Genomic DNA, 26381 nt, shown 5'->3' on the forward strand with positions numbered 1-26381 from the left:
CGTCTGCACGTAATCAACAACTGACTGTCAAATCTAATAAAAAAAGTACAATTTAAAAACATTTAGACAATATTTATTGTCACTTAACATTGAACTATACAGATATATATATAATACTGTAGATATGTATAATGTTCTTCTCGGGCTGCATTTACAACAATTGAACAATTTAACCCAGGCTAGCACATCCTGGGTTAAACTGTTCTCTGTGGCTGATGATGCTGACAGGTGGCCTATTTGCTTTATTTTGTCACAAATCAAAATCACATTGAGTGCTTATTTTCTGTCCCCTCAGTTCAGACTTGAGTGGGTATGTTTGGTCAAAAACGTTGTGCTTTGCCTCATAGTGGCGTTTCACATCACCACTTGTAATGAGCACCACGGTCTCTGAGCATATGAGACACAGGTGTTGTGCTCCAGTGGGAAGGATGAACATGAATGAGTCCATTCTGGGTTGAAAGCTCTGTTGACATTTCTCTTCTTGGAGAGAGCCATGAGTAGTTATTTTTCTCTCCCTGTCTGCCGATCTCACTCGTCTCTTCGTCAGTGTTTCTCTCCCTTTCTCCGTCTTCTCTCCCTGTATCGCTAACTCTCTTTCCGTCTGTCACTCGCCTCACGCCTCTCATCTGTCTGTATTCAGAGTCGCAATGTTTGGAATGCACAGATTTGATTGGCTGAGTAGCATCACGTGGGATGGCTTAACTCGCATGTAATTGGTCTGTGAGTTTCCTGAACCGCTAAACCAGTGCCGTAAGAACGAGAAAAGCTGCGCCGGTTAAAATAGAAACGCCCCGTCAAAATTGAAAATCCCTTAATAATGTATTGATTATAGGTCCGGGTCCGGATAGGTCCGCGTCTGGGTCCGGACTCGGACCGCGGTCCGCCTGTTAGTGACCCCTGATATATATCAATGAAAAAAATGTAGCCTCAACTTTACCAGCAGCAACATCAACACATCAAGTTAAGATAAAATAATATAAGATAAACCTTCATTGTGCAGAAATAAGCACTAATAAATAGAGATGTGAGAATAAAATAATAATAATAATAAGAGGTATATACAACTAGAATAACAATAGAAGTACAAATACGAACAAGAGCAATTAAAGTCAAAGGCACACGGTAAAGTGCCCGGCAAGTAACACAGGCCATTTAAAAAATACATAAAAACAAATGACTTACATATAGTGTCAACTTTGGAATGGGAAAAATTGAGGTCATGTGGCGCCCCCTGTCGTCACACACTCAAACATCAAGAACATAATGTATCTTTTCATAAAGGATGTACAGCTGCTCACATACGAACTCTGCACGCTCTCTTTTTCTGAGACGCCCCACACCTGTAAGGCCTGACTCCACACATCCAGCAGTTTGACCGGAACACCGGGCGGTGAGTGTGTGAATTCAGGCGTGTGAGTGTCACGATAATGTTTGTGTCGTCAAATACAGTTGGATGCTACTCAGCTAACAAGCTGTAGCCGAGCAGCAGCCTCTGCAGAGCGGCCAAGCTTTCAGACCAGGGACTGGAAGGATGCACCACTGTCTGGTAAATTACCTCAGTGATTAATCTACATTTAGCCGTTGCATTTATCTTAACGTCATATTTACAGATAACCAAACCTTTAGTGCTGTATATTTGTTCAGACGTAACTTCTTGTGTTGTGTGCTCAGTGATCGGTGAGGATGAGGAGTCGCAGTAACTCAGGAGTGAGGCTGGATGGCTATGCCAGGCTGGTCCAAGAGACTATCCTGTGCCACCAGGTGAGTCCAGACATACATGGCAGGATACAGGATCAGCATTAGTATTAGCACCGTGGTTAAAGTCCTGCATTTGCTTAACGTTAATGTAAATGTATTTGCATCAAAATATACTTAAAGTTTCAAAAGTACTTATTATGCAGCATTAGTCATTTCAGAATGCTTATATATTATATCATTAGATTATAATTACTGACGCATCACCATATAAGAATCATTCTAATGTAGCAGCTGGTAAAGCCAGGGCTGATTTAAACTACTGTACATATTAATGGGTAGTTTAATCGATGATAATACATCATCATTTATTTGTTTATTACATGTTTTGTATTAATTGTATATGATATAGAGGAAAATAATACATAACATTGTTACTTTGCGATTCTGGGAGACGGTTATTGAGTGTGTAAACCATGTGATTGGGAAAGTAGTTCCTCTTTGAATCCAAATTCTGTGTACTTGGAATTTACCAGACTATGACTATGTTGGTACTGTGCAGCACACAGGGCTTATTGACTTTTGACTCGTTTATGGAGCAATCTCACTCTTTCAAATTATTTATTAAATTGTCCCAAAAGTATAGCCTATAATCTGAATGTGCAACGTAAACACTGTCTAGTTTTGTTTGATTTTTTGTATTTTTGTAGAAATGTGTTAGTACAGGTTTACAAACAAATACAGGCCTGTGCAGGTTTAGGCTCAACCAGATTGAGCTGCATAGAAAACAACAATGTGTGAGCAAAGTTCAGCCCCTGGAATAGGCTGAGGACTGGGAAACTATGCACCTTTTATCTATCAGCTCTTCAACAGTCAACAGCTGTTTAAGTTTAAAAGTGTGACCCAGTGACAACTTTCTTTATACAGCATGAACATGCCAGGGTGTAGGTTTGGTTTCAGAGGAGGGGGGGCAATGAAGTGTCAGGTTGTTCAACCAAAAACTGCAACCAGAACATCAACATTTCTGTATTGTTAAAGCACTAACCCAACATGAAATCACATTTACTTTGATTGAGAAGAGACTTGATTGCATCCTTCCCTCCCTTATATTACATTAATGTTTAATGCTAGTATTTCTAGGACGATATAGTAATAATATACTGTTAACGGTAAATCATAACAGCTTGAATGATTTAGAGTTGAAACTACAAGTTGAGTAATTGTCAAATCCACTATTTTGAAAACCGACTAAACATTTGAATCGTTTTCCAAACATAAGTGCTAAACAGGCTTCAGCTTCCCGGATGTGAGGATTTGTTGTTTTTCTTTGTCATGTCCACCTTGTCCTAACTGTTAATGAAGCTCTTGCGTGTGTGTGTGTGTGTGTGTGTGTGTGTGTGTGTGTGTGTGTGTGTGTGTTTGTTTCAGAACCCAGTGACAGGACTTCTGCCCGCCAGTGCCCAGAAGAAGGATGCTTGGGTCAGGGATAATGTGTACAGCGTCCTGGCCGTGTGGGGGCTCGGCATGGCCTATCGCAAGAACGCAGACCGCGACGAAGACAAGGCCAAGGCCTATGAACTGGAACAGGTGTGTTTGTGACACACACACACACACACACACACACACACACACACACACACACACACACACACACACACACACACACACACACACAGATATAGAGAGAAGGGGAGAGAGACAGAGCGAGAAACAGAGAGACAGAGAGAGAGAGAGAGAGGGTTAATGTTCACACCAGTGCCTGTTTGTTCTACCTGTTATGTTTGGATTTGCAAGCCTTTGGTGTGTTCCTCATCAATTCTCATTTGATTAGTTTACACTATGTAATGTATGCTACAGTTAAATATAACTAATCCTAAACAAAATATTTAATTCTCAAGTTCAAAACACTGACCTGCAGGGGAACATAAAGTATGGAAATGATTGTCAAACAGTTCAAGAAGTTCATTAATCAGCCAGTTGATTGAAATAATTATTTAAATAACCAATTTGGTGTGTAAGAACTTAAAGTAATTTAATCAAAATCAAAATTTGCTGGTTATAACTTCACGAAGTTGAAAATGTACTTTCTATTCATGCTGTATGCCTCATATTATTCCAAATGATATAATCAATATTTTTTACTGTTAGTCAGAGTAAGTGAACAAATGAAAAACATCACCTTCAGCTCTTGTGACTCTGCGTTATTTTACAGATTTAATGATTAACAATAAATAAATACATTTAATACAATGTTTGATAATCAGTAATAACAATTATTAATTGCAGTTATAATTTTAGTCATTTAATCATCACTTGTCGCATGTACTAAGGTGCCATTCATTTACTGAAGAGCATTTGAACGGTGCATGTGACCACTGAGCTTAAGAAAAAAACTGAACTGAACAAAGTGATTTGTGATTTTCACCTCTACTAAAAATAGAAACTAATTTGCATTGTAGTGATGTTTTGTTAGATTTTTGTAGTTTACTGATTTTGTTGTTGGCCGGCAGAGTGTGGTGAAGCTGATGCAGGGGCTTCTGCAGTGCATGATGAGACAGGTAAGACACTCCTGTGCTCACATTAATTCTTTGCATGTTCACTTGTGTTTACACATTTAAACATCACAACCTCCTGGAAGAAATATTCAATAAGCCCGTGTTCTGGTTCTGAGAAACCACGATGTGTTATCTGTCGTATTTAAACAGACCGTTTTATGTAAACAGCGTCTCCAGGACTATCTGCACAGGCACGTCCAACTCCGGCGACATGGGCAGTTAGTCAGAAAAACATCTTTCCAATGATTAACAATATGTTGTAGTGAAAGTGCCTGGCTGCAGTAACACTGTGTATTGTTTGTTGCTCTCATCTTCTTCCATTACTGGAAATAAGACGAAGATGCCAAATTCACAGCGCAGTGCTAAAATGCCGCAGTGCTTGCTAAGCCATAAAGCAAATCATCCTCTGCTGCTGAGATGTCATCATCAGGAGGCCTAAATGAAATGAGTCTGGAGACTCACTGGGATGTTGAGGAGTCCAAAACAGCAGACCGTGATCAGAAGCCTTTATAATGTTCTAATCATGTAAACAGGGATATGAGTGGGATTTTAGTGTGCATGTAAACACACTTTTATCATTTATATAACTGTGAATTAATGTTTTAAAAATATATATGTCATGCAGGAATCTGTATGTCGGAGGTCTTTTTGTTGCACGTCATCCCCCATTGCTCTCTGCTGATTTCCTTTCTGATCATCAGTGGTTCAAACCCATCAAATATACTTTAAAATGTGTGTATGATTTGTGTGTGTCTGTGTTTTTTGTGTATTATGTGCATGTGCAATATTCATCTTTATAAACTACTCAACCGCTCGTACTTATATTATTTTTATTTAATTATCATGTGGCACTTTACCTCACATATTCTTTGCTGTAACAATGTATCTTTCCCCGTTGTGGGACTAATAAAGGATTTCTGACTCTGATTCTGATGCATGTTCATGTGTCTTCAGGTGGCCAAGGTGGAGAAGTTCAAACACACCCAGAGTACTACAGATTGCTTGCATGCCAAATACGATACTCCCACCTGTGCCACGGTGGTCGGGGACGACCAGTGGGGTCATCTCCAGGTAGACGCCACCTCCATTTACCTGCTGATGCTGGCACAGATGACAGCCTCAGGTACAGTAGTGATGCAGAGTGGTGTTTATATGTGTTGCCTTTTCTGTGTGTTCTGTGTTCTTTCTCATTTTAGGTATAAAGACACATACTGTAGGTATTGATTTAATAATTTGTCAAAGTATAAAAAGAGACACTAGCAAACAACAATGCACTGCCTGGTCAGCTTCTGGCGAGCACTGCATGTCCTCGAAAGGGACAATTAAGGTACCTAACCACGAGTTGGTCACTGAGTGTGTCACGTACCCAGGTCTTCGCATCATCTCCAACCTGGATGAGGTGGCCTTTATCCAAAACATGGTCTTCTACATAGAGGCTGCCTACAAAGTGGCGGTGAGTAACATTTTCAGAGGTTTGGGAGGTTTGGTAGGTAAAGGCGGACACACAGGGGAGTTGACTGAGAGAAATGATCAGAGTAAAAGCTAAAGGGGTATTTTACACATCAAACTCTGTTTACAAGTGTTGGGCAGTACGACTGCATGTTGGAGCTGAAGACTACACATCTGGGGGGGGGGGGAGGAGTTAGAGAGAAGTGAGCTTACTGCAGCTTTCTCCTCATCTCAGCATAACACTCTCCAATGTCAAGTTGAGTTCTGGGTAATGTAGGCACCAGGTTTAGACAAGGAAGAAGAATCCGTGGAAGACAAATAAGTTAATACCTTTGGTTCTGCTGCATCGACTCTCCATCGTGAATCTGATTTATTAGTGAGTACTTTAAATAAATGTGATAACACAGCCACAATGCAGAGAAAAGGGGAGAGTTTAGAGACTGGAGAATTTGGAAAAGAAATGATGTCATTACCTTTTCTCCCCCCTTGAAGGATTATGGGATGTGGGAGCGAGGTGACAAGACCAATCAGGGCATCCCCGAGCTCAACGGCAGCTCTGTAGGAATTGCTAAGGTACATGTTATTCTTGTCAGCATTTATGATATCCTATATATAAAGACCAAAAGAGGTAAGTGTTGGATACAACGTGAGTGCACGGATGTGTGTGTTGACTTGTGTGTGTGTGTGTTTGGGTGTTGTGCAGGCAGCTCTGGAGGCCATAGATGAGCTGGATCTTTTTGGTGCCCATGGAGGGCCGAAGTCAGTGATCCATGTTTTGCCTGATGAGGTGGAACATTGTCAGGTACCGTTTGCTTTGCCTTCAGCCATCTCATCATCGTCTCTGCTCATCTTTCTTCTGCTGAGCATGTCTGTGTGTTTTTCCTCAGTCCATCTTGTCCTCCATGCTGCCAAGAGCTTCAACTTCCAAGGAGATAGACGCCGGTCTTCTGTCCGTCATTTCCTTCCCTGCTTTTGCTGTTGAGGATGCTGACCTGGTGGCCATCACTAAGTCGGAAATCATAAGCAAACTGCAGGTACAGTCAAAGCAAGACAAAACACACTCGGCACAGAAATACTACACAATTCAGTATTTTACGCTACACTGTTTTCCTTGTACATCATGTAAGTCATTTAGCATGCTAACATTCCCACTCTTTGGTGTAATTTCAGGGTCGCTATGGCTGCTGTCGCTTCATCAGGGATGGATATCGTTGTCCTAAAGAGGTCAGATATTCTGAAAACTGAAAATCTAAATAATAGGATTCATAATTATATAAATTGCTGTAGAATTCATGCTGCAGGGACAGAATAAGTGTTCGTGTGACAGATAAACACTCACATAAAGTACGAAATGAGAGAAGAAGTGCACCTTTTAAGTGAAGGTCACAGGTGATTGCTTTCCTGTTGTAAGATAATTGTGTATTGTATTGTTTGAGCTGGTCGTAATGTAGGCCCCGGCTGTTTCTCTCCAGGACCCATCTCGGCTGCACTACGATCCTGCAGAGCTCAAGCTGTTTGAGAATATCGAGTGTGAGTGGCCCGTCTTCTGGACTTATCTCATCCTGGACGGTATCTTTGCCGGAGACCAAGTGCAGGTGATAAAACCAAACACACCGGTTCAGTTTCTTCTGTATTCACACAGTCATGGAGTCACGTTGAATGGATTATACTGCTGATGTAATCTTGAACAAATTAATGTGGGCTTTGCACAGGTGCAGGAGTACCGTGATGCACTGGAGGGCATTTTGATCAGAGGGAAGAACGGCATCAAACTGTTGCCTGAACTTTATGCTGTACCTAGTGACAAGGTATCCCACTTCCATAGGACACATATAACAGATGCATCTTTATTCTAGTAACCTTGTAGTTGCAGGGTCTGAGAAAACCTGAAGGAACCACATGAAAGATATGTGATTAGGTGTTTTGTGAAGATGGCAGGACTGTTTCCATGCATGGATATAAGATATTCAGTTGGATTGTATTGTTTTGCATTATATCTGTTTTTGTTAGAGTCAAAAAATGATTAGTCACAATACTGACAGTCAAATGAGCAGACTAGGTTACATCTCTACTCTGAAGCGGTGGAGGCATTTAGTACTGAACCTGCTGTCGATGACATAACTAAAAACAAAATGAACGCAAACGAATCAGTTATTTTATGCTTCTATAAATGACCTGCAGTGAGTCTTGATTTGTTTTGTTCTATTTATTGACAAAATAGTTTTAACATATTCTTAAAGTTTGTATTTTTGTTTCCAGCCATGCTAACAGCATGCTGGCGCCATCGTCAGGTCAACATACGAATTTGTCCAATTCTTCGTTTTATGACCAAATACTTGCAAGAATAACAACATTCTCATCAGCCTCAGCTGTACTTTATGTTCTGTACAAATGTTAGTATGCTAACACTCTAATCAAGATGAACATGGTAGCATACTATCATTGTCATTGTGAGCAAGTTAAAAACCACATAAGAATGAGAACATGGTTTGCCTCTGACAGGTGGAGGAGGAGTACAGCAATCCTCACTCAGTGGACAGAATGGCCATGGGGCAGCTGCCGCACATGTGGGGACAGTCGCTCTACATCTTGAGCTGTCTTCTGGCTGAGGTATTCACAGGGCCTTTGAACACCACCTCTTATGTTGGCTTGCAACACTTGGCAGCTCTTATCACTGTGACTATCACGGCAATGGACAATGTCACAAATCTAGAAATACGCAGACTTTATATTGTAAATGAGAAGAAAAGGCACTTGTAGATGACGTCCTCAGCAGACAATGAAACCATACAGACTACATTCTCTTAGTAAACATACACATACAGTTAAACCACTAATAGTTTGCCCTCTCTGTCTGTCTCTCTTTTTCTTTCTGTTTTCAGGGTTTCTTAGCACCAGGAGAGATCGATCCTCTCAACCGGAGGTTCTCTACAAACTTCAAGCCAGATGTTGTGGTTCAAGGTTGGTGATCGATCATTAGTTTGAGGGAAATATCTGCCCAGAAGTTGAATTAAAAAATTGGTTAGAACCCAGAAAAAAGGGGGAAAATAAGTTACAGGAAGTAAGAAAGAAGAAGAAATCAACACTTCATTGAAACAAATTTGTTGCACGGATTAAACATGGAGAGGGAAGTTCACTTTTGGTAGAAGGAAGACTCACACGCAACTACTAAACATATCAACAATGTTAAAGACTTATTTCTTATGTTGTTTTGATGTTATATAAATATGTCCTCATTGAAGGCAGGACATAATGTATTTATTTTTATATGTGTGTCAGTTTGTGTTTTAGCAGAGTCGAAGGAGATCCAGGAGTTGCTGCGTGATCATGGGATCAACGCCCAGACGGTGTCAGAAGTTCTGCCCATTAGGGTCATGCCTGCTCGCATCCTGAGCCATGTCTATGTCAGACTGGGTAAACAAGCACTAAGCTCTCTCTTTTCCTTAGTGTGCAAGTGTGTGTGTGTGTGTGTGTGTGTGTGTGTGTGTGCGTGTGTGTGTGTGTGTGTGTGTGCGTGTGCGTGTTAATAATAAGACTAACATCTTGTGTCATTGCCACAGGGAACTGCAAGAAACTGAATTTGAGCGGGAGGCCCTACAGACACATCGGAGTTCTGGGAACATCCAAATTCTACGAGATCAGAAATCGCCCTTATATATTCACCCCCCAGGTACAGCTAGCTTGAGATGTTGTGAGATTCATAATCACAGCAACGAGGTGGCAGTAATGAATATTACTTTGGTTTCTTTCTTTCTTTCTCTTTCTGTGCTCCAGTTTCTGGATCAGCGGCATTTCTACCTGGCACTGGACAACCAGATGATCGTGGAGATGTTACGAACAGAGCTGGCCTATCTCTCCTCTTGCTGGAGGATGACAGGACGGCCCACACTCACTTTCCCCATCACCCGCAGCATGCTGGGTAATAAGGCTCTTAACCCGAAGCAAATCAGTCTCACAGATTTAGTTTTTTTAGTGTTGGAGGTTTTGATGTGTGACACCTTCACACATTTTAAATATTTGTATTATTAATATTTTTTTAAATTCTAGCAGCTTCCAGAAATCTCATCCAAAACATGACTGGACATGATACACTTAGACATGATTACGTTGGAACGGTCAATAATCTGGCCAAAAAGGTCTAGGTTACATTTAATATGTTGCTTCTCAGCATGCAGCTTTGAGCTTGAATGTACGTACTGTATATTTCCATATTGCTATTTTGTCAAATTATGTCACTGCGCTTCACAGCATTTGTTTACTTTTTATGTCCAGTGGAAGATGTAGATGCGATTGACCCGTGTATCCTAGCGACCATCAGGAAACTACAAGATGGCTATTTTGCTGGAGCGAGGTCTGTTTCCATCTGTAACACAGGACATCATACCATTAGTGTGTTGAAATGTCTGTAACGTGACAGTAGATGTTTCTTCTCTTGCATGTGTGGGTATTTTGTACGGATGTTACCACAGGGTGCAGATGTCAAACCTCTCCAGTGTCCAGACCACTTCCTTCCACACTCACCTCAGCTTCCTGGATGAAGAGAACGATGATAGCCTACTCGAGGATGATGAGGATGATGATGAATATGGAGAGGAATATAACAACTGTGGGCCCTCAGGTAGTTACAGATGAAGTGTGTGTGTGTGTGTGTTCCTTTCAGTCATATTTGATTGAACTGTAGTAATGGTTTGTATGTTTTTAACTCCAGAGGGCTCAAAAGGCCAGTTTGACCAGTACCTCACCCAGCTCCTCCACAGCACCACCACCATGTGCCATCTTCCTCCCATCCAGAGGGGGCAGCACCACGTCTTCAGTGCTGAACACACCACCAGAGACATCCTGTCCTTTATGGCCCAGGTCCAAGGCCTGAACATACCCAGTGAGTTATTAGGAGTCTAATTATTCAGTCCAAGGCTGCGCTCAAATAGTAATATAGTAATATAGTAGTATAGTAATATCAATTATGTCCTATATTTGTTCCTAACCACTTTTCATCGAGGTCAAGAAAGATGTGAAGGAGAATTCTTAAGGAAAGAAAACTGCAGTGCTAAGATAAACCGACTGACACTAGGCCACGTAGTTATGCAACAGCAGATGTTATTGAATGTGGGTCTGCCGTGGTGCTGCCGCAATGGGATTGTGGGGCAGCATTATGGTCCAGTGTGTCCTGTACTTAAGGAGATAAGAAGCACCTTTCCTTAGCAATTCGAGCAGCTCTTATCATGGTGGCCAATTAGATCTTTTTGGGTCATCGCACTCCTTTGATTGTTTTGTCTGTTTGACTGTTTTTTATGCAATTTTAATCTCTGGCTACCGGCAGTTGGCAACAACAAAGATATACTAGACTAAATACCAAACCCTATTTGATTGATAATAGCCTTGATAACCCATAATGCACTGCAGCCCCAAGACAAGAAGTTGTGGGGACACAATTACATTTTATCCTCAAATGTGAAACCTCTTACTCAACCTTCCAACTCTAATCTGATGTTGAAAACAACGAAGTAAAAGCCTATTGTGTTGTTGTTTAACTGGGAAATGTAGGAAATCTTGTGTGGGGTAAAACAGTAAAAAATCAGGTTAAACTAAATACACCAGAAATGAAAATGAATTGTCAGCATCTCAAAAGTACTCCTGTTTCACTTTGTAATATGTTGTTTTAATGTGTGTATATCAGAGTCTTCCATGTATCTGCCTGTGACTCCTGTTAAGAGCAAACGCCACAAAGCTCTCAACCTACTTGAAGTTCCTGCTCATCCTCAGCAGGGCCCACATGCAAAGCAGCACAAGGTAGGCACAGCAGATCCTTATTTCTCTTATGACTTTAGTGTTGCTCTGAAGTGCATTTGTCTTACACTGACATCCCTCCAAAGCCCCACAGTGCTGCTGACTTGCACCTGCCTCGAGACTCCCAGGGCAACACAGACTTTGCAGCGTTAGTGAGGCAGCTGAAAGAGTGTCCGACTCTGCAGGACCAGGCCGACATACTCTACATCCTTTACATAATGAAGTGCGGACATAGAGACAGCTACGCACACACAGAGTTAATTGTCACTAATAAGTAAACTATTTTTCTTTGTAATGAGCCGTCCTGTGTTGTTTTCCCGATGACCAGAGGAGCTGATTGGCTGGTGGAGTTGTCAGGTCCCGGGCAGGGCGGGGTCAACGTGCGTTCCCTGCTGGAGGAGCTGTATGAACAAGCCGGAGCCTGCAGAGAGTGGGGACTCATCAGATACATCTCTGGGATACTACGCAAGAGAGTGGAGGTCCTCACTGAGGTCAGTGAGAAGGCACTGGCCTTTTCTATCACAGCAGACAACTGGGTGGATTAGCAGCTAGTGAGAGACTTCAAACTGAAGAGTTCATCGTCAGCAACATGCATACAGTTGGTCCTATATAACCCTAAAATGTACGGCCTGATACAAAACAGACCTGTGGACCCGGTCCAAGTCATGTCCCGAATAACTTTTGTATAACAAAAAGAGTGTTCTCTGCAAAATCAATAAAATGTTCAGATCATTTTTAATAACTTCACAATAATAAAACCAGTATCTGTCTGTCCCTCAGGCCTGCACAGATCTGATTTCTCATAACAAGCAGCTGACTGTAGGTCTGCCTCCTGAGCCCAGGGAAAGAGTCATCACAGTGTAAGTCATTATTCACAAACTGGTGGCGCCCAAGAGATTTTCTGCTCACATTAAGGCTTTGCCAAATTACTTCACACATGAACTAACTCTTCTTCCTCACGGTGTTCTTTCAGTCCTCTTCCTCCCGAGGAGTTGAACACTCTCATCTATGAAGCCAGTGGTCAGGACATCAGTATAGCTGTACTCACACAGGTAACACTTTATTCTTTTGGACTGCCACATGGCTTATTCAGACGCTAACCTTACAGCTGTGTCTGTTTGTCATATAGGAAATCATGGTCTATCTAGCCATGTACGTGCGCTCCCAGCCCGCTCTGTTTGGGGACATGCTCCGGCTCAGGATAGGACTCATCATGCAAGTGATGGCCACTGAGCTGGCCCGCAGCCTGCACTGCTCTGGTAGGAAAAACCAAGCATGCTCACACTCAACTGTAAACACACATAAAGTACCCTGCTCAGTGAAACATGAGAAAATGTGTAACATCTTTGTAGGGGAAGAGGCGTCTGAGAGTTTGATGAGTCTGAGTCCTTTTGACATGAAAAGCCTGCTGCATCACATCCTCAGTGGCAAAGAGTTCGGGGTGGAGAGGAGCAGTGAGTGTTTTCCTTTTTCTATGTCTCTCCTCGTTTTTACAGTATATAGAGTGTTTTGTACCCTTAGTTTTCAGTGAGAAACTTTAGTGCTCAATTTGTGACAATATAATGTGCATTTCCCACATTTTACAGAACATATAGTATATTACACTGATGAATTGTTGTTTATATTATTTGTATTCATTTTGAGGGTATTAATCAGACTTCGTACAGGTAATCATGTTTCCCAGACGATGTATTCTAATGACTCTGGTGATCACCTGACTTTTCCTCTAGTGCAACCAGCAAGCTAAAATGTCTCTTTATCAAATACTTTTATATCAGCTGTTTAGTGCAAATCAGCAAATCCTAGCACGCTAAACTAAGATTGTGAACATGGTAAACATTATACCTGCTGAACTTCAACATGCTAGCTTTGTCTTTGTGAACATGTTAGCATATTGGTATTGAGAATTTAGCTCAAAGTACCTCACAGAGCCACTTGCACCGCTGTTGATTGGACAAAACAGATGTTGTCAGCAATCCAGAGGTCTGTAAATAGGCTATAGAATAAGTGTTCAATTGCTTTTTTTGTTTGTTTCTTATCTCTGTTCATCAGTGCGCCCAATCCAGTCGACAGCCACTAGTCCTGCAATCTCCATTCATGAACTCGGCCACACTGGAGCCACCAAGACTGAACGCACAGGGATACACAAGCTGAAGAGTGAAATAAAACAGGTGGGATACACAAATAAAAAATAAATAAAAAACTGCACAATTATCAGGGTGTATCTTTGTAAATATGTGCTGTTTCGTGAATCTACCTGCCCATCTATAGAATAGTGTAACAGTGTTCTTGCTTTTGGTTGCAGCTGGATGACTCTCGGCCTCTCAGTGTGCGTTGGGTTTGATAATATTTAGCATGTTTCTAACGTCAGTCTAAACAACCAAACCGCCGACTAAATCCTGCTCATGCACCTCGCTGGTGCTTAACATTGTGTGAGCCACGGCACCCTCCATAGCTGGAACAACTCCCACTTCATCCCATAGCAGTAGGAGAACATGCTTTGCTACTAATTTATCACACAGTACACTAATTGTCTCTGTCAAGATGGGTTTCTTTGTTGAAGAGTACTACATTTTACATACCTTTTATTAAGCTGCTTTAATGTAGCACACACTCATAACTCATTTCGTGATAGAATTTCGGCATTTCACGGCACATCCTTTGTTTTTTTCCAACGGTCTTTCTTGTCATCACTCATGTAGAAAGGTTCTCACTAGTTGAACGAGTTGAATTAGACTTTTCACTCCACAGATCAAACATCTCCGTGTGGCTGCAATTTCATCATGACTGTGATATGAGGACCATGCGAACCATCTCAAACCTTTCTCTGTCACCTGTCATCCATATCCATGTGTAGATCTTCAGCGGAGGTCTTTCCTTGAATAGCAATGTCACTTCTCCTCGCTCTACGGTAAACCATTTCACCTCATCTGCTTCCCGTTAACTTGTTTGTCCTCACCGTAGTTCGAATGTACGTGTGCACTCATCAGAAAAGCATTTCTCATTCAATTCATATTCTCTGTAGACTCTAAAACATGAAGGCTGTTATCTTATCCTTTTAGTTTGGTCCTAAACAGACCAAACCAACAATTAATGTATCCTACTAACACATATTATACATGTAGTCAAGCCTGATATAGCATGGAACTCCATTATTATGCAAACATTTTTAAAAAGACATATTAGGGACATAGAGCAGGGCAACGTATTCCTTCATTTCAACCCTCATATGTTCTTCAACACTCATTAAAGGAGGCATACGCTACATCAGAAGACTTAAATAGGCTAAATTCATTATTATTGTTTCGTATGTAGAGTAATTGTAAATCACACTCAAACATACAATAACACCAGCCTTGTCCTTCCATATGTTTTGCAAAGTGTGATAGAGCATGAGATCAATATGCATGAATAATCGCATGGACTGTGTAACTATAGATGAACATTGTGTGTGTGTGTGTGTGTGTGTGTGTGTGTGTGTGTGTGTGTGTGTGTGTGTGTGTGTGTGTGTGTGTGTGTGTGTGTGTGTGTGTGTGTGTGTGTGTGTGTGAGAGAGATACAGAGAGACGGAGACTATTGTAAATGTTTCAACCTTATTTACACGTATTTGTTATGGTATGACAAACCTGTACAGTATATGCTATTACTCGTGTCATTATATTGTATCTTTTAAAAAGGCTCCCACCTATCAGTGCTAGAATGGGATGTGGGAAAACTGCAGTTATTATTGATCTTGTGGTGAAAAGTCTGATACAGACACTACTGACAAGTCTAATGGTATATAGAATAAATACATTTAAAGTACATCGAGATAAGGTTGAAATCAGTCACGTGGTCCAATAAATATGTTCTAAAACGATCTTCCTGTTCTCTCACGCAGCGCTGCAGCAGCCCCTCCACCCCCAGTGGGATCCTGTCCCCAGTGGGGCCCGGTCCAGGAGATGGACAGCTGCATTGGGAGGAGAGACAAGGCCAGTGGCTGAGGAGACGCAGGCTGGACGGAGCGATCAACAGAGTGCCGGTTGGGTTCTACCAGAAGGTGTGGAAGATCCTGCAGAAGTGCCACGGCCTGTCCATTGACGGATATGTGTTGCCCTCTTCTACCACAAGAGAGGTAGCATCTCGCACACTTAACCTGGATTTAGAACATTCTGTGTGTGTGTGTGTGTTTAAAATGTTTGGTTTTTCGTGTAGATGACGGAGGGAGAGATCAAGTTTGCGGTGCAGGTGGAGTCTGTCCTGAATCACGTCCCTCAACCAGAGTACCGGCAGCTGCTTGTGGAGACTATGATGGTGCTGGGCCTGGTAGCCGACGTGGACGTGGACAGCATCGGTGGCATTATCCACGTGGACCGCATCCTGCATCTGGCCAATGACCTCTTCCTCAGTGACCAGGTACAAAGATAGCTGATGGGAAAATATACATGTTGGTTTGAAAGGATGTTCAGTAGAGCTGCAACGTTTTGTCGACTCATTTGTTATATTATATTAAAATAATCAATTAAAATAACCGATTAATTGTTAAAGAATGCAAAAATGTCATGAAATGCTGTTTTCAGCCTCTCAAATATGGAGATTTTCTACCTTTCACTATTTTATATTATGTTAAACTGATAATCTTTAGGTTTTTGACTGACAAAACAAGACATTTAAAGACATCACGCAGGACTTTCAGACATGTTTTACCTATTTTCTGACATTTTATAGACCAAATGGGAAACAAGTTGGCAGAATAATCGATTATATAAAATAATCGTCAGTCCTAATGTTCATGTACATGTGGATTCACTCTATTCTACCTCTGCTTCCCCAGCAATCCCACAGTGCCAGTGATTATTTCCTTGAGAAGGACCCAGCGACTGGAATCTGCAACTTTTTCTACGATAGCGCCCCCAGTGGCAGCTATGGCACCATGACCTACCTGTCCAAGGCGGCCATCACTTATGTCCAAGACTTCCTGCCAAGCTCCAGCTGCCTGATGCAGTGAAAAAGCCAACTGAACACACGGAGGGACATGTTTCATAAGTAAAGGTTCATCAGGCCAAAGGCAGCAAAGCTTCTCATTATCAGCTCATAAGATTCCTGTGATGCTTGTGAGTATTTACTCTCCAATACACTGTAGCTCTCATACACTGATGTAACATCATGGCCTCGGCAGCTGATTTCAAACCACTATATAAGAATTTATTTATTCTTTGTCGAGTCTGGACTCTCAACTTATTTATTACTTAAACATGATGTTCGAATGTATGTTTACAGGAACTGCCAACATACATTTTTATGTACATTTAGTTGCAGGGATATAAGCACATGTCTGTGCTCTTGGCGTTGTGTGTGAGAATATTATATAAACAGTAAACTGTCTTGTATTTGAATTTATCATATGTTATAATTATACTGAGCCTGGGCAGTTATCAGAGCAAACATTAATTGTGCACATACATTTTTATTTCCCTCAAATAATTTGTAATTTTATTTTCTGTCTCTTTTTAGTTTTGTCTGTATTGAGTAATATAATAATTTATTGTTCTATTGTAATTGATTACCTTAAATATGCGGGAAAAAATTTAAATCATAAAAACTATTTGTACCCTTAAATGTATTTGTTTCTTCCCCCACAAATGAATAATTTGTGCATATTAATTAACATAACATATTACCTCCGATAGCTTCCAGGCTCTGTATATTTCAGTGTTGATGATACTTAAACATACTTTTTGTAGTCTCGTATCACTATTAACCTGAATGGGAACAAGAATAATAGTTGTACTTGAATGCCACAATGTTTTGAACAATCAATGAACATTAATTCATCGTTCTGCATAGACCTGACACCCCAAGGTTCTGCTACTGATAACAAGTCAAAATGTTGCATTTACCTCAACGTATTGATGGTTTGTTCATTTATGTAGTGAAGATACATTTATTTTTGGTATGTTGGGGTAGAATTATGCTTTAATACCCGTACATAGTAGTGTAATACATATATACAATATGTTTGCACACAGTATATGCATGATGTGTATGTAAAGAAGGAAATGGAAGTGCAGCCAGATATTGGTGAAGTACCAGAGGGTCCGGAGTATGTTGAATGAGGTCTTTGTAAGTGTGGGAAGCAGAGAAAGGAAAGAAAGTTGCAAACAACTTTTCATCCCAGTGCTTTTATTTTGAAAGCAAAACGGCAGGATACAGCAACATTTTTAATATTTGAATGACAACCCTAACACGGAAATATTTCCATTAACTTAAAACCTATAACAGAAAGAGAATTCAAAAACTGTATACAATATTATTATTTTACTATAATAACAGGTCTCCTATTTAACTTTTAAAGACCTGTTTGATTATTTTAACAATTCAGTTTCCACTCATTTCCATTAGAAAAATCTAATAAAATAATTTGTCTAACAATCATTTATCTGTTTACTGTTTGCTACATATCCTTTTGTATACTAGCAGTAGTAGGAGCTCCTGCGTCACACAGCAACTAGCCAATCAGAGCTCTAGCTGTTGCTCTGTGGGTTGGACTAAATTCACTTGTTTTACACATATTTAAAGTGGCTGTAATCGATTTTTGTCCAATATCAATTGACAATGTAAATTGTGAAATGGCTAATAATGATGAATTTACAGAGAATTATCACGTTAAGATGAATCTATAATAATCACAAGCATTTATTAGATTTGAAATGTTGTTTTCTCCCTAAGTAAAACAATCACTGGGCAGAAAGCAGAGATCTGTAGGTTCACCAGAAGACTTTGGAAGTGGAACAGGTGAAAAAGTTTTGCGTAGAGAATGCGAGCGAAGTGTCCACATCAGTACGGTGTATTGTTTCATATTACTACGAATTTCCATTGACAAATCAGTTCGTTCTGCAGTGCTAGATTAGAACGTTTGACAGGCATAGTAACTTTGGGGGCAGGACCTAATCCACCAACACATGATGAAGAATTTCATTAATTATGTTGATGGTTAAAAACAGTGATTCTTTTTTATTTATATTTATATGTTTATTCATTCCCAACATACAAACACAACATATACATTTGAAATACAACAATTAAAATGGTTCAACTAATTACATTATGTCATTTCTGAATCAATCTGAAAAAACTGTTTTAAAGAACAACTGGCTGAAATCTATTTAACAAGTAGGACAGACAGCTCATATATTTATTATTGAACCATTCACTGGGAGTTCTCATCAAAAGCCAGTTTCATGGGTCCAATGTTTATTTGGGGTGTGAAGACCCCGGTCTGAGGATGAGGCCAATGTCAGTCAAACTAAGTGATACTTACTAACAATAAGAAACAGACTCCAGCAGGATGTCTCTCTGTCTCACTGAGGTGCCGTCCAGCTCAGCCGGCAGTGTTCGCTGTTGTCCTTGGTACACATTTTTTCCAGCTGTAGGAGGAGAGCCGATGGGAGGATGGACAGGCACATTTATAGCCACCTTTTTGGTTCACACACAGGTGGGAACAGCCTCCATTCTTCTGACTGCACTCATTAATGTCTGAAGGAGAGGAAGGTTGGTGCAGAGTACACATAATTACAGTGAATACTTTTACACATACAACTTTCCCATTTATATGAATGACCCCACTGACCTTTGCAGCGTTGCCCATCTCTGTTCAGTGTGTATCCTTTGGGGCAGATGCAGCGGTGAGAGCCTGGCAGGTTGATACACTGCCACTCACACGTTTCCTCCTGGCACTCGTTTATATCTGTGTGGACACAGAGGAATCTATTGATGATCCTTTGGCGAAAAATAGGGACATACAAGGTATAACTTTAGCGTTCATGTTTTTCTCCTACCTACACACTCCTCCCTAAGAGCTTGTGCAGTTGAATTCTCAGGCGTTGTTGTTGGTGGTTGCTTCCTGTACCCCGTTGGACACTCAGCGATACAGCTGTGTCCGTCTCCGGCTAAGAGGTGCCCATACGAGCAGGAGCATCGGTACGATCCTGGGGAGTTGTGGCACTGCTCCGTACACGGCCCGAGCCCCTGATTAACAGCACACTCATCGATATCTGGATAAGAAAAGACAACCAAGCATAAGTCTACACCTTTTCTATTTTCTATTTTATTTTCATACTCTCAAAAGAGTAAAGACACTGGGACAAATTTGCACTGATGGAACAATAATCTTTAGTTTGCAATGCTTGGTGCTGCTTTTTCAGTAACATTTTGAAGTAAATATAATACAATTTTGTGCAGTATGAAGGCAGGCTATAAAAGAGTGAAAGTGAAATGTGTTTTTTTTTTTACTTGGAATACAGCTGGAGTTTAAAATTTGAGTGTCATGAAAACTATAAAACAAGACTAAGAGTCGAGGGGAGAACGGGGAAACATGAGCCACTTTTCACATTTGATGATTTTGCTGCAAAATAAAATAAGTTTCAAATAATACTTACGAAACAACTCAGGTTGTTGTGTACCCATGGAAACTAAAACCAGCTATGTAATTATTATGTTTTTTTATAACAATGACACGTCAAAAATCTCAAATGCAAGTTCTCTGCATTTTAAGAGAGTTAAATGAGGGTAAAAATGGCAGAAGATAAAGACCTGCTTCACACTAATGTTAGGCGAGTGTCCCCTGACCTTGGCAGTGGCTCTCTGCAGTCAGAAGGCTGTATCCAGCAGGACACTGGCAGTGGAAGCTCCCAGGAGTGTTAACACAGCCAAACACACAGCCTGCTACAGCTGCAGGCAGCAGGCACTCATCCACATCTGGAAAGATGGAGAGCGATGTAGAAAAACACTTTGTTGATAGACGTAAATGACATAAACAGACACAAATGTATAAATACACAAGGCCACACAAGCACACACACACACACACACACACACACACACACACACACACACACACACACACACACACACACACACACACACACACACACACACACACACACACACACACACACACACACACACACACCTGTGCAGGAGGTCTGGTCACGAGCTGGTTGATAGCCGTCATCACAGCTGCACTTAAAGGAACCAAATGTGTTGATGCATCTCTGCTGACACTGGTGCTTCCCTTTCACACACTCATCTAAATCTACACACATGCAAACAATAGTTATTACATACATAAAAACACATATCTTGCACGGGTTTGAATGGACCCAGATTTAATAAAAACACATGCTTGTGTTAAGTCGACCTGGCAAAAACACACACAGTCCAGGCCGCACAGAGATGAAAGAAACGAGCAGCAGATGAAAGCGGCTCTTCTCCGCTGCCGCTCTGAATCAAGCTGGAATCTGAAACCTCATTGATGTGTCTCCATGTTTGCTTGCTGTTTTGGCCTGTAATGAGCAAAACCATAACGCAGATGTTTTCTGACTTCCTGTTCCTCAGAGACAGGAAACAAGGATGTGCAGAAAGGACTCAGCGAGCTTGTATATCAAGCTCTGCCCTTGTTTTCCTGCCCAACCTGACATTTCTCCATAAACCTGCATTTTCTGCAGCGGCGGAAGAAGTGCTCGACTCTTACTTCAGTTAAACGCACAATTGTGCTATGTCCCTTTTTCTTACATTGAAGATTTCACTGAAGTCAAAGTACAAAACTATTAACAGCTACATGTACTTTAAGTATTAAAGTGCTGCTTGTTGGAGTTATATTTCAGTATATTACTGGAATATTGTCACCACATAAGCAGCATTTTAATGTTACAGCTGGTGGATGTGTAGCACATTTTAATTACTTTATATACTGTTGGATAATTTAGCTATAGCACAGTATCACATTTGATATATTATCATTGATTGCATGTTTTGTTTGTAAATCTTAATCTGTTAAGTAACAAATAACTCTAGCTGTCAGATAAATATAGGGGAGCAAACGTGCAATGAGGAAGCATAAAATGACGTAAAAGTACCTCAAAATTGTACTTAAGTACAGTACTTGTCAAACTTAACAACACTTGACAAATCTTTATATAGACGACTATTTGGACAATGTGTGGTGCAAAATGAGATCTTTTGAAATAAACTCATTTTTCTTGAAATGTCCGTTTCTTGTTTTTTCATTGCAGTGGAATTGACAAGCTGAAACTAAACTATAATCAGTTGAACCACATAGTCTGGACAGGATCATGTGTCAGAGGGCACACTGTTCCAAAATAATATCAACACCATCCACTGATGGCTCTCACAAGTGATAGTGAGCAGGCACATGTAACAATATATAACGTCAATGGATCTCACTGCCATACATTTCACAGCTCACTTGTAACGCTCGTCTGTGAGCCGTGAAACATCAAACGCATAAAACATGTGAAGGAAATTCCCTGTTGTAACACGCCTCAGTGCACGCTGTGTTGTCATTAGGAAGGGCCCGGGGCGTCCACAGAGGATTCGAGAAGAATGTTACAAGGAAAGAAAAACATTAATATACTAACCTCGACACGTCCGCCCGTCCTCCAGAAGGGTGAATCCAGTTTTGCAGGTGCACTGAGTTCTGGTCTTGGCCTCGTTGGAGCTTTGGTTGTAGTGCTGGGAGTGAGCGCACAGCTGGGAACAGCCACCGTTGTTTACTGAACATGGTGTCAACTCTGGAGACAAACAGTGAGGATCAATTCAAGGGGAATTAATTAACAAGTTCAAGGCTCATTACAACAGTTACAATAACATTAATTAATTTGAGCATTTGTATGAGCACTTTTAGATGGTGCAACATTATCAGAGCGAAGCATAGGACTGGAGGGGACCTGTAACCACAGCAGACGCTGTAACTCACGTGTACCATTCAAAAGCATCTTTGGCTCTATCATTTCAGAATGAGAACATCTGTAAAGCAGAAGACCTGATTTTTTCTTTAAAACAGAAACGATTAGTCTATTAATTGATTGACAGAATTTCTTTTGCTATTTTTTGATAATCAGTGAAATTATTGAAGTTATTTTTAGGCATAAATGCCAAAGTACCCAGTTCCAGCTTCTAGATCTAACATAAACTATAGGTAACACACTCCATATATATGTTATAGACCTTCATGTTTAAACTGAAAACATTAATAATCGGTAATGCTGCCCATGCTTACATTTAATTGTATTTTCATTCAAACTGTATATATCCTGTAACAACACTACGTATAATTGGAATGCTGACATAGTACATTTAGGCCTGTACATTTGCTTTTACTGATACTTTGTTTATCCCTCTTAAGCTGCAATCCACAAGATGTTTTTACTTTGCTATTGATTGCTGTGATAAACCCATTACCTATTAAAAATGTAAGGTTTTCCTACTTTTACTAGTTTTTGTGGGATGGTTTCACACAGAAATCACCGATGGGGCGCCAATTATCTTTGGTGGATACCCATCTTTATTTCACTTGCCAATGTAAGTCCTTTTAAAGTGTAAAAGTTAAGGTGCAAAATGTAAAAAAAAAATCTAAAACAATGTATTCTAGGTTGAGTAGGCAGCGCCTGGTGATAACATAAAGAAATATTATTCATATAAAACTCCCTTATACCAACAATAAACAACAAACCAATAAATTAGTAAGACAAAAAATACTAGTATTGGGCAGTGTATCTTGCATCTTCCCCTTTCTTTACCCATAAAGCAATATTTTCTTTTCCTTGTCATTTATTAAAAAAAAAAAAAGGTTTTGAAGCAGCGACTCCACTTACCCAGACAAACAGGTGTGGTTCCGCTCCAGACGCCCCGCTGCTGGCAGTAGCTGTGTATGTCTCCATGAGCCAGCGTGTAACCAGGGTAGCAGGCATACTGGATGTAATGTCTGTACTCTCTGGGACCTGGATTCTCTACATTGCGAAAGTAAAAGGTCCCGTGAGCGGGCACAGGCGGGTACATGCACACGGGTCGTCTGCTGAGGCTGAGAGACAGCAGAGGTGGTTTGGAGGTGGCGTTGCGGTATTCGGTCGGATAAGATCTCGGCTCAGTGGCGGTGGAGGTGTTTGAAGAAACTTCAGTTTTCATATTGGACTGGGTGGAGCTGGGAATGGAGGGGGATAAGGAGGGTGCAGCGGAAGCAGGTGTTGAAGTAGAGGAAGAACGGGTGGATATTAAATCAACAGGAATAGATAAAGCTGTCTCTGTGGGCTCCTCTTTATCTACAGACTCAGGCTGAGACAAAGGAGGATAGTGGTTGCCAGTTTCATCCTGTTGGTCTTCAACCACAGTTTGTGAGGAGCCTGTTACTTCTTCAGAGGGAGTCACATCATCCTGGGAAGTGACAGATTCTCCAAATTTGAGCACTTTTTCACTGCTGGTGTTGTGGAGGGGTGAAGTTGGTGCAAACGTCACAGTATTCGTGACAGCGGTGATAGTTGGTGAATGGGCTGTTGAAAATGATGGTGGCATTGAAGATGTTATTTGTTCCGTTCTTGACACTAATGATACGGTAGATGAGAGAGTGGTAGACCAATGTGATTTAGAGACATCTTCAGCCAACTTTTCTGCTTCCTCCTGAGAAGCCTTTGCCTCCGAGACATTCCTCCCAGTTTCTGCTCCTTGAGCTTCGTTTGCCTCTTTAAGAGTTGTCTGGACGCCACCTTTGACTTTAACATCTGGAAACTGATCATGCTGCTGAAGGTGGACCTTTGGGTGAGTCACTTTAAACCTCTCACTGTTGGACATTTGGGATGGCGCGTGAGACAACAAGCTAAATTTGAGGTTTGATTCTTTGGAGGCAGAATTAGCGAGGGTGTCGTAGTGGGATTGTTGCTCGTTCTTCAGAACTACGGCAGCCTGCAGGTTCAGGTGTATGTTTGTTTTTCGCACACGGACACCTGAAGTCGAGCTCATCATATCGGACTCTTACAAGGAGAAAAGAGGAAAAAAGATCAAATGGAGACGGGGGAGTCCACTTTAAACATGACTAAAGACAGTTAGTTACCGTTACAGTGCAGTAATAAACTTATACCTCCTGCTCTTTGGAATCAAAGAATATAGGAGAATAATGTGATACAAAGACAGTGGCTATTATAAGATCAAATTCAAAGGAATAGTTTGACAAGTTGTAAAATGAACTCAGTCACTATCGTGTGAAGAGTAAGATAAGCAAATGAGCGCATTTTCTAACATGTCAAGCTAAGAGTTTTTTTATGCTCACCTTTGCATACAGGCATAGTGCTATTCCAAGTGTGGCCCTTACAGTATAACATTGAGGGCCCATGAAGCCGAAAGCCACTCTTACAGCTGAACACCGTCCAGGAGCCGTCCTTATTCGTGCTGCTCGTCCCGTGGGTGAGCGGCCCGGGGTTGGAGCAGCCGGAGCCTGAAAAAGGGGGAGAATATCATTGCAAGTCTGACCGGGGACCTTTTCAAGCCTTTTATTGTTGTCTCCTCTCAACTCTCTACTGAACTGTAATATAAGCAAAACCAAATCTAAAAATACCTAAAACAAATGAGTTCAACGTTATCCTCTAAATGCAAAAACAGAAATTGAAACGCTAAAATAAAAAGGTTAACAGTACAATCTCATGACTGAAGCTCCTTACCGACACAGACTGGGGTGTCCCGGGACCAGAGTCCAGACACACAGCTGTTGGTTTTGTATCCATGGAGCTTGTAGCCGGGACGACAGCGGAAGATCACCATCAGTCCACCGTAACGGAAAAACGTCTGCCCGTTCTCCAGGTGTCTAAAACTGTTGCACCCCTCAGCTCCACACGCTGTCGGACAGTTTCACAGTAAATGTCTTGCAAAACACTCCTTTCTCTTAACAACACACAAGTATGAAAATGATCTGGAGAAGTACCTGGAGCGTAGAAGCAGAGCAGAGTGACCAGTGCTGCCAGGAGCCCCATCTGAACTCCCAGATGGAATGTGAGGCTAAAGAGAAGTACTTGGAGAGGGAAAGTAGGTAGTATAATGAGAGGTTTAAGATTGAGGGGAGGGGAGATGCGTTCTGGGATTACTACAGGATGGGCAGATGGGAGGAAGGAGGGGTAAAATGGTGCATATGCAAAACACTCTGACAGATGGATAAGGAGGTATCAGGGGAGATGCTGTTTTTACCTGCTTTAAAGTAAGTAGCAACAATTTGACTTGTTGCTAGAGTATACAAAACAACACCATACACTCAGACATAAGCAGTTTCACAAAAATAGAGGGAAACATCCAAGAATCCTGGCACTAAAACAATCAGTTCATAAAGTAAATGAGAGTGTGTGCATGGGTTTAAAGTATGTGTGTGTGAGTATGCTGCACAAGTTGTTGAGTAACATCCTGAACCCATCATTTACTCAGGCTGATGGGACGCCTGGGCCTGTTTTACTGCGCTCATTATTTGGTAATTATAGTGGGCAGGATGCCAGAGTGAAGTAGAATATGAACATACTGAAACATCTGCTTCAGGTTTGTGTGGGTTCTTGATGACTTTCCTGCGCACCTTTATGCCCAGGACTTCCATCTTGTGTACCTGGCAAGACACTGAATCCCAAATTGCTTCCAACGGTCAGGTCAGTGTGTATGTCAACGGGTGAATGAGAGTAAAAAAGTGCTATATAAACGCAGCCATTCACCATTTAACTTACGTATTCTTCTAAATACTGTCAAATTTCAACCCATCCAAAGTGTGTCACGCCATTTAACGTCGAAACAATCCAAAGGCCTGCTGGTGGCACTAGATGAAAAGACAGTAAATCACCAAAGTCATCAGGATTCATCGTCTTGGAACCGTGATTGTCTGTACCAAAATTGATGTTATTCCATCTGGTTGATGTGGATATATTTCTTTACTGAAAACTTTGGCTTGCTGGAGTTGCACGATGAAAGGTCAGAGGATCAGTCTTACAGACTTTTCCTTTGTGGAACAAAGTTTCATGGCAAATCCAATAGTTGTTGAAATATTTCCCTTTAAAATCAAAGTGGTGGATGGAAGCAACCTACAGATTGACATTGCCA

The 26381-nt window shown here is 41.1% G+C and overlaps 2 protein-coding genes across 6 annotated transcripts; one reads left to right on the plus strand and one right to left on the minus strand.

Annotated features, from left to right (window-relative positions):
• Positions 1-1250: 1250 nt before the first annotated feature.
• Positions 1251-18367, plus strand: phka2 (phosphorylase kinase, alpha 2 (liver)). Of its 5 annotated transcripts, XM_029457514.1 has the most exons (33): positions 1251-1546; positions 1672-1761; positions 3124-3282; positions 4206-4253; positions 5205-5373; positions 5621-5703; positions 6192-6272; positions 6403-6501; positions 6587-6733; positions 6870-6923; positions 7172-7294; positions 7412-7507; positions 8202-8309; positions 8582-8660; positions 8979-9113; positions 9260-9369; positions 9474-9618; positions 9972-10050; positions 10169-10317; positions 10408-10578; positions 11377-11489; positions 11573-11709; positions 11815-11977; positions 12267-12346; positions 12460-12538; positions 12616-12745; positions 12839-12940; positions 13539-13657; positions 13792-13815; positions 14344-14397; positions 15367-15600; positions 15681-15881; positions 16300-16473. In XM_029457514.1, exons 2-33 carry the CDS (start codon positions 1684-1686, stop codon positions 16471-16473), a joined length of 3723 nt encoding a protein of 1240 aa, XP_029313374.1. In that variant the 5' UTR covers positions 1251-1546; positions 1672-1683. The 5 variants fall into 5 exon arrangements, with proteins under 5 accessions (XP_029313374.1, XP_029313399.1, XP_029313391.1 ...); XM_029457539.1 differs by lacking the exon at positions 14344-14397; XM_029457531.1 differs by lacking the exon at positions 13792-13815.
• Positions 18368-18648: 281 nt separating this feature from the next.
• On the minus strand, positions 18649-26094 carry LOC115025373 (protein HEG). The gene is made up of 11 exons (XM_029457561.1): positions 26012-26094; positions 25234-25320; positions 24974-25147; positions 24586-24750; positions 23141-24289; positions 21905-22057; positions 20437-20559; positions 20094-20222; positions 19304-19519; positions 19096-19212; positions 18649-19001 (listed from the first exon to the last, which is right to left on the minus strand). The coding sequence occupies exons 2-11, from the start codon at positions 25280-25282 to the stop codon at positions 18847-18849; spliced, it is 2430 nt and encodes an 809-aa protein (XP_029313421.1). The 5' UTR covers positions 25283-25320; positions 26012-26094; the 3' UTR covers positions 18649-18846.
• Positions 26095-26381: the final 287 nt, after the last annotated feature.

The sequence above is a fragment of the Cottoperca gobio genome, chromosome 3, assembly GCF_900634415.1.
Source record: "Cottoperca gobio chromosome 3, fCotGob3.1, whole genome shotgun sequence".
Taxonomy (NCBI): Eukaryota; Metazoa; Chordata; class Actinopteri; order Perciformes; family Bovichtidae; genus Cottoperca; species Cottoperca gobio.

Excerpts from the sequence above, each read along its gene's own strand:
- phka2 (XM_029457514.1), top strand. The coding sequence starts at position 1,684 with ATGAGGAGTCGCAGTAACTCAGGAGTGAGGCTGGATGGCTATGCCAGG. Across the intron at positions 6,924-7,171 it reads GATATCGTTGTCCTAAAGAG|GACCCATCTCGGCTGCACTA; the intron begins GTCAGATATTCT and ends GTTTCTCTCCAG. Across the intron at positions 12,941-13,538 it reads GTTCGGGGTGGAGAGGAGCA|TGCGCCCAATCCAGTCGACA; the intron begins GTGAGTGTTTTC and ends TCTGTTCATCAG.
- LOC115025373 (XM_029457561.1), bottom strand. The coding sequence starts at position 25,282 with ATGGGGCTCCTGGCAGCACTGGTCACTCTGCTCTGCTTCTACGCTCCA. Across the intron at positions 25,148-25,233 it reads GCTCTGCTTCTACGCTCCAG|CGTGTGGAGCTGAGGGGTGC; the intron begins GTACTTCTCCAG and ends ACTGTCCGACAG. Across the intron at positions 22,058-23,140 it reads AACCACACCTGTTTGTCTGG|AGTTGACACCATGTTCAGTA; the intron begins GTAAGTGGAGTC and ends GTTTGTCTCCAG.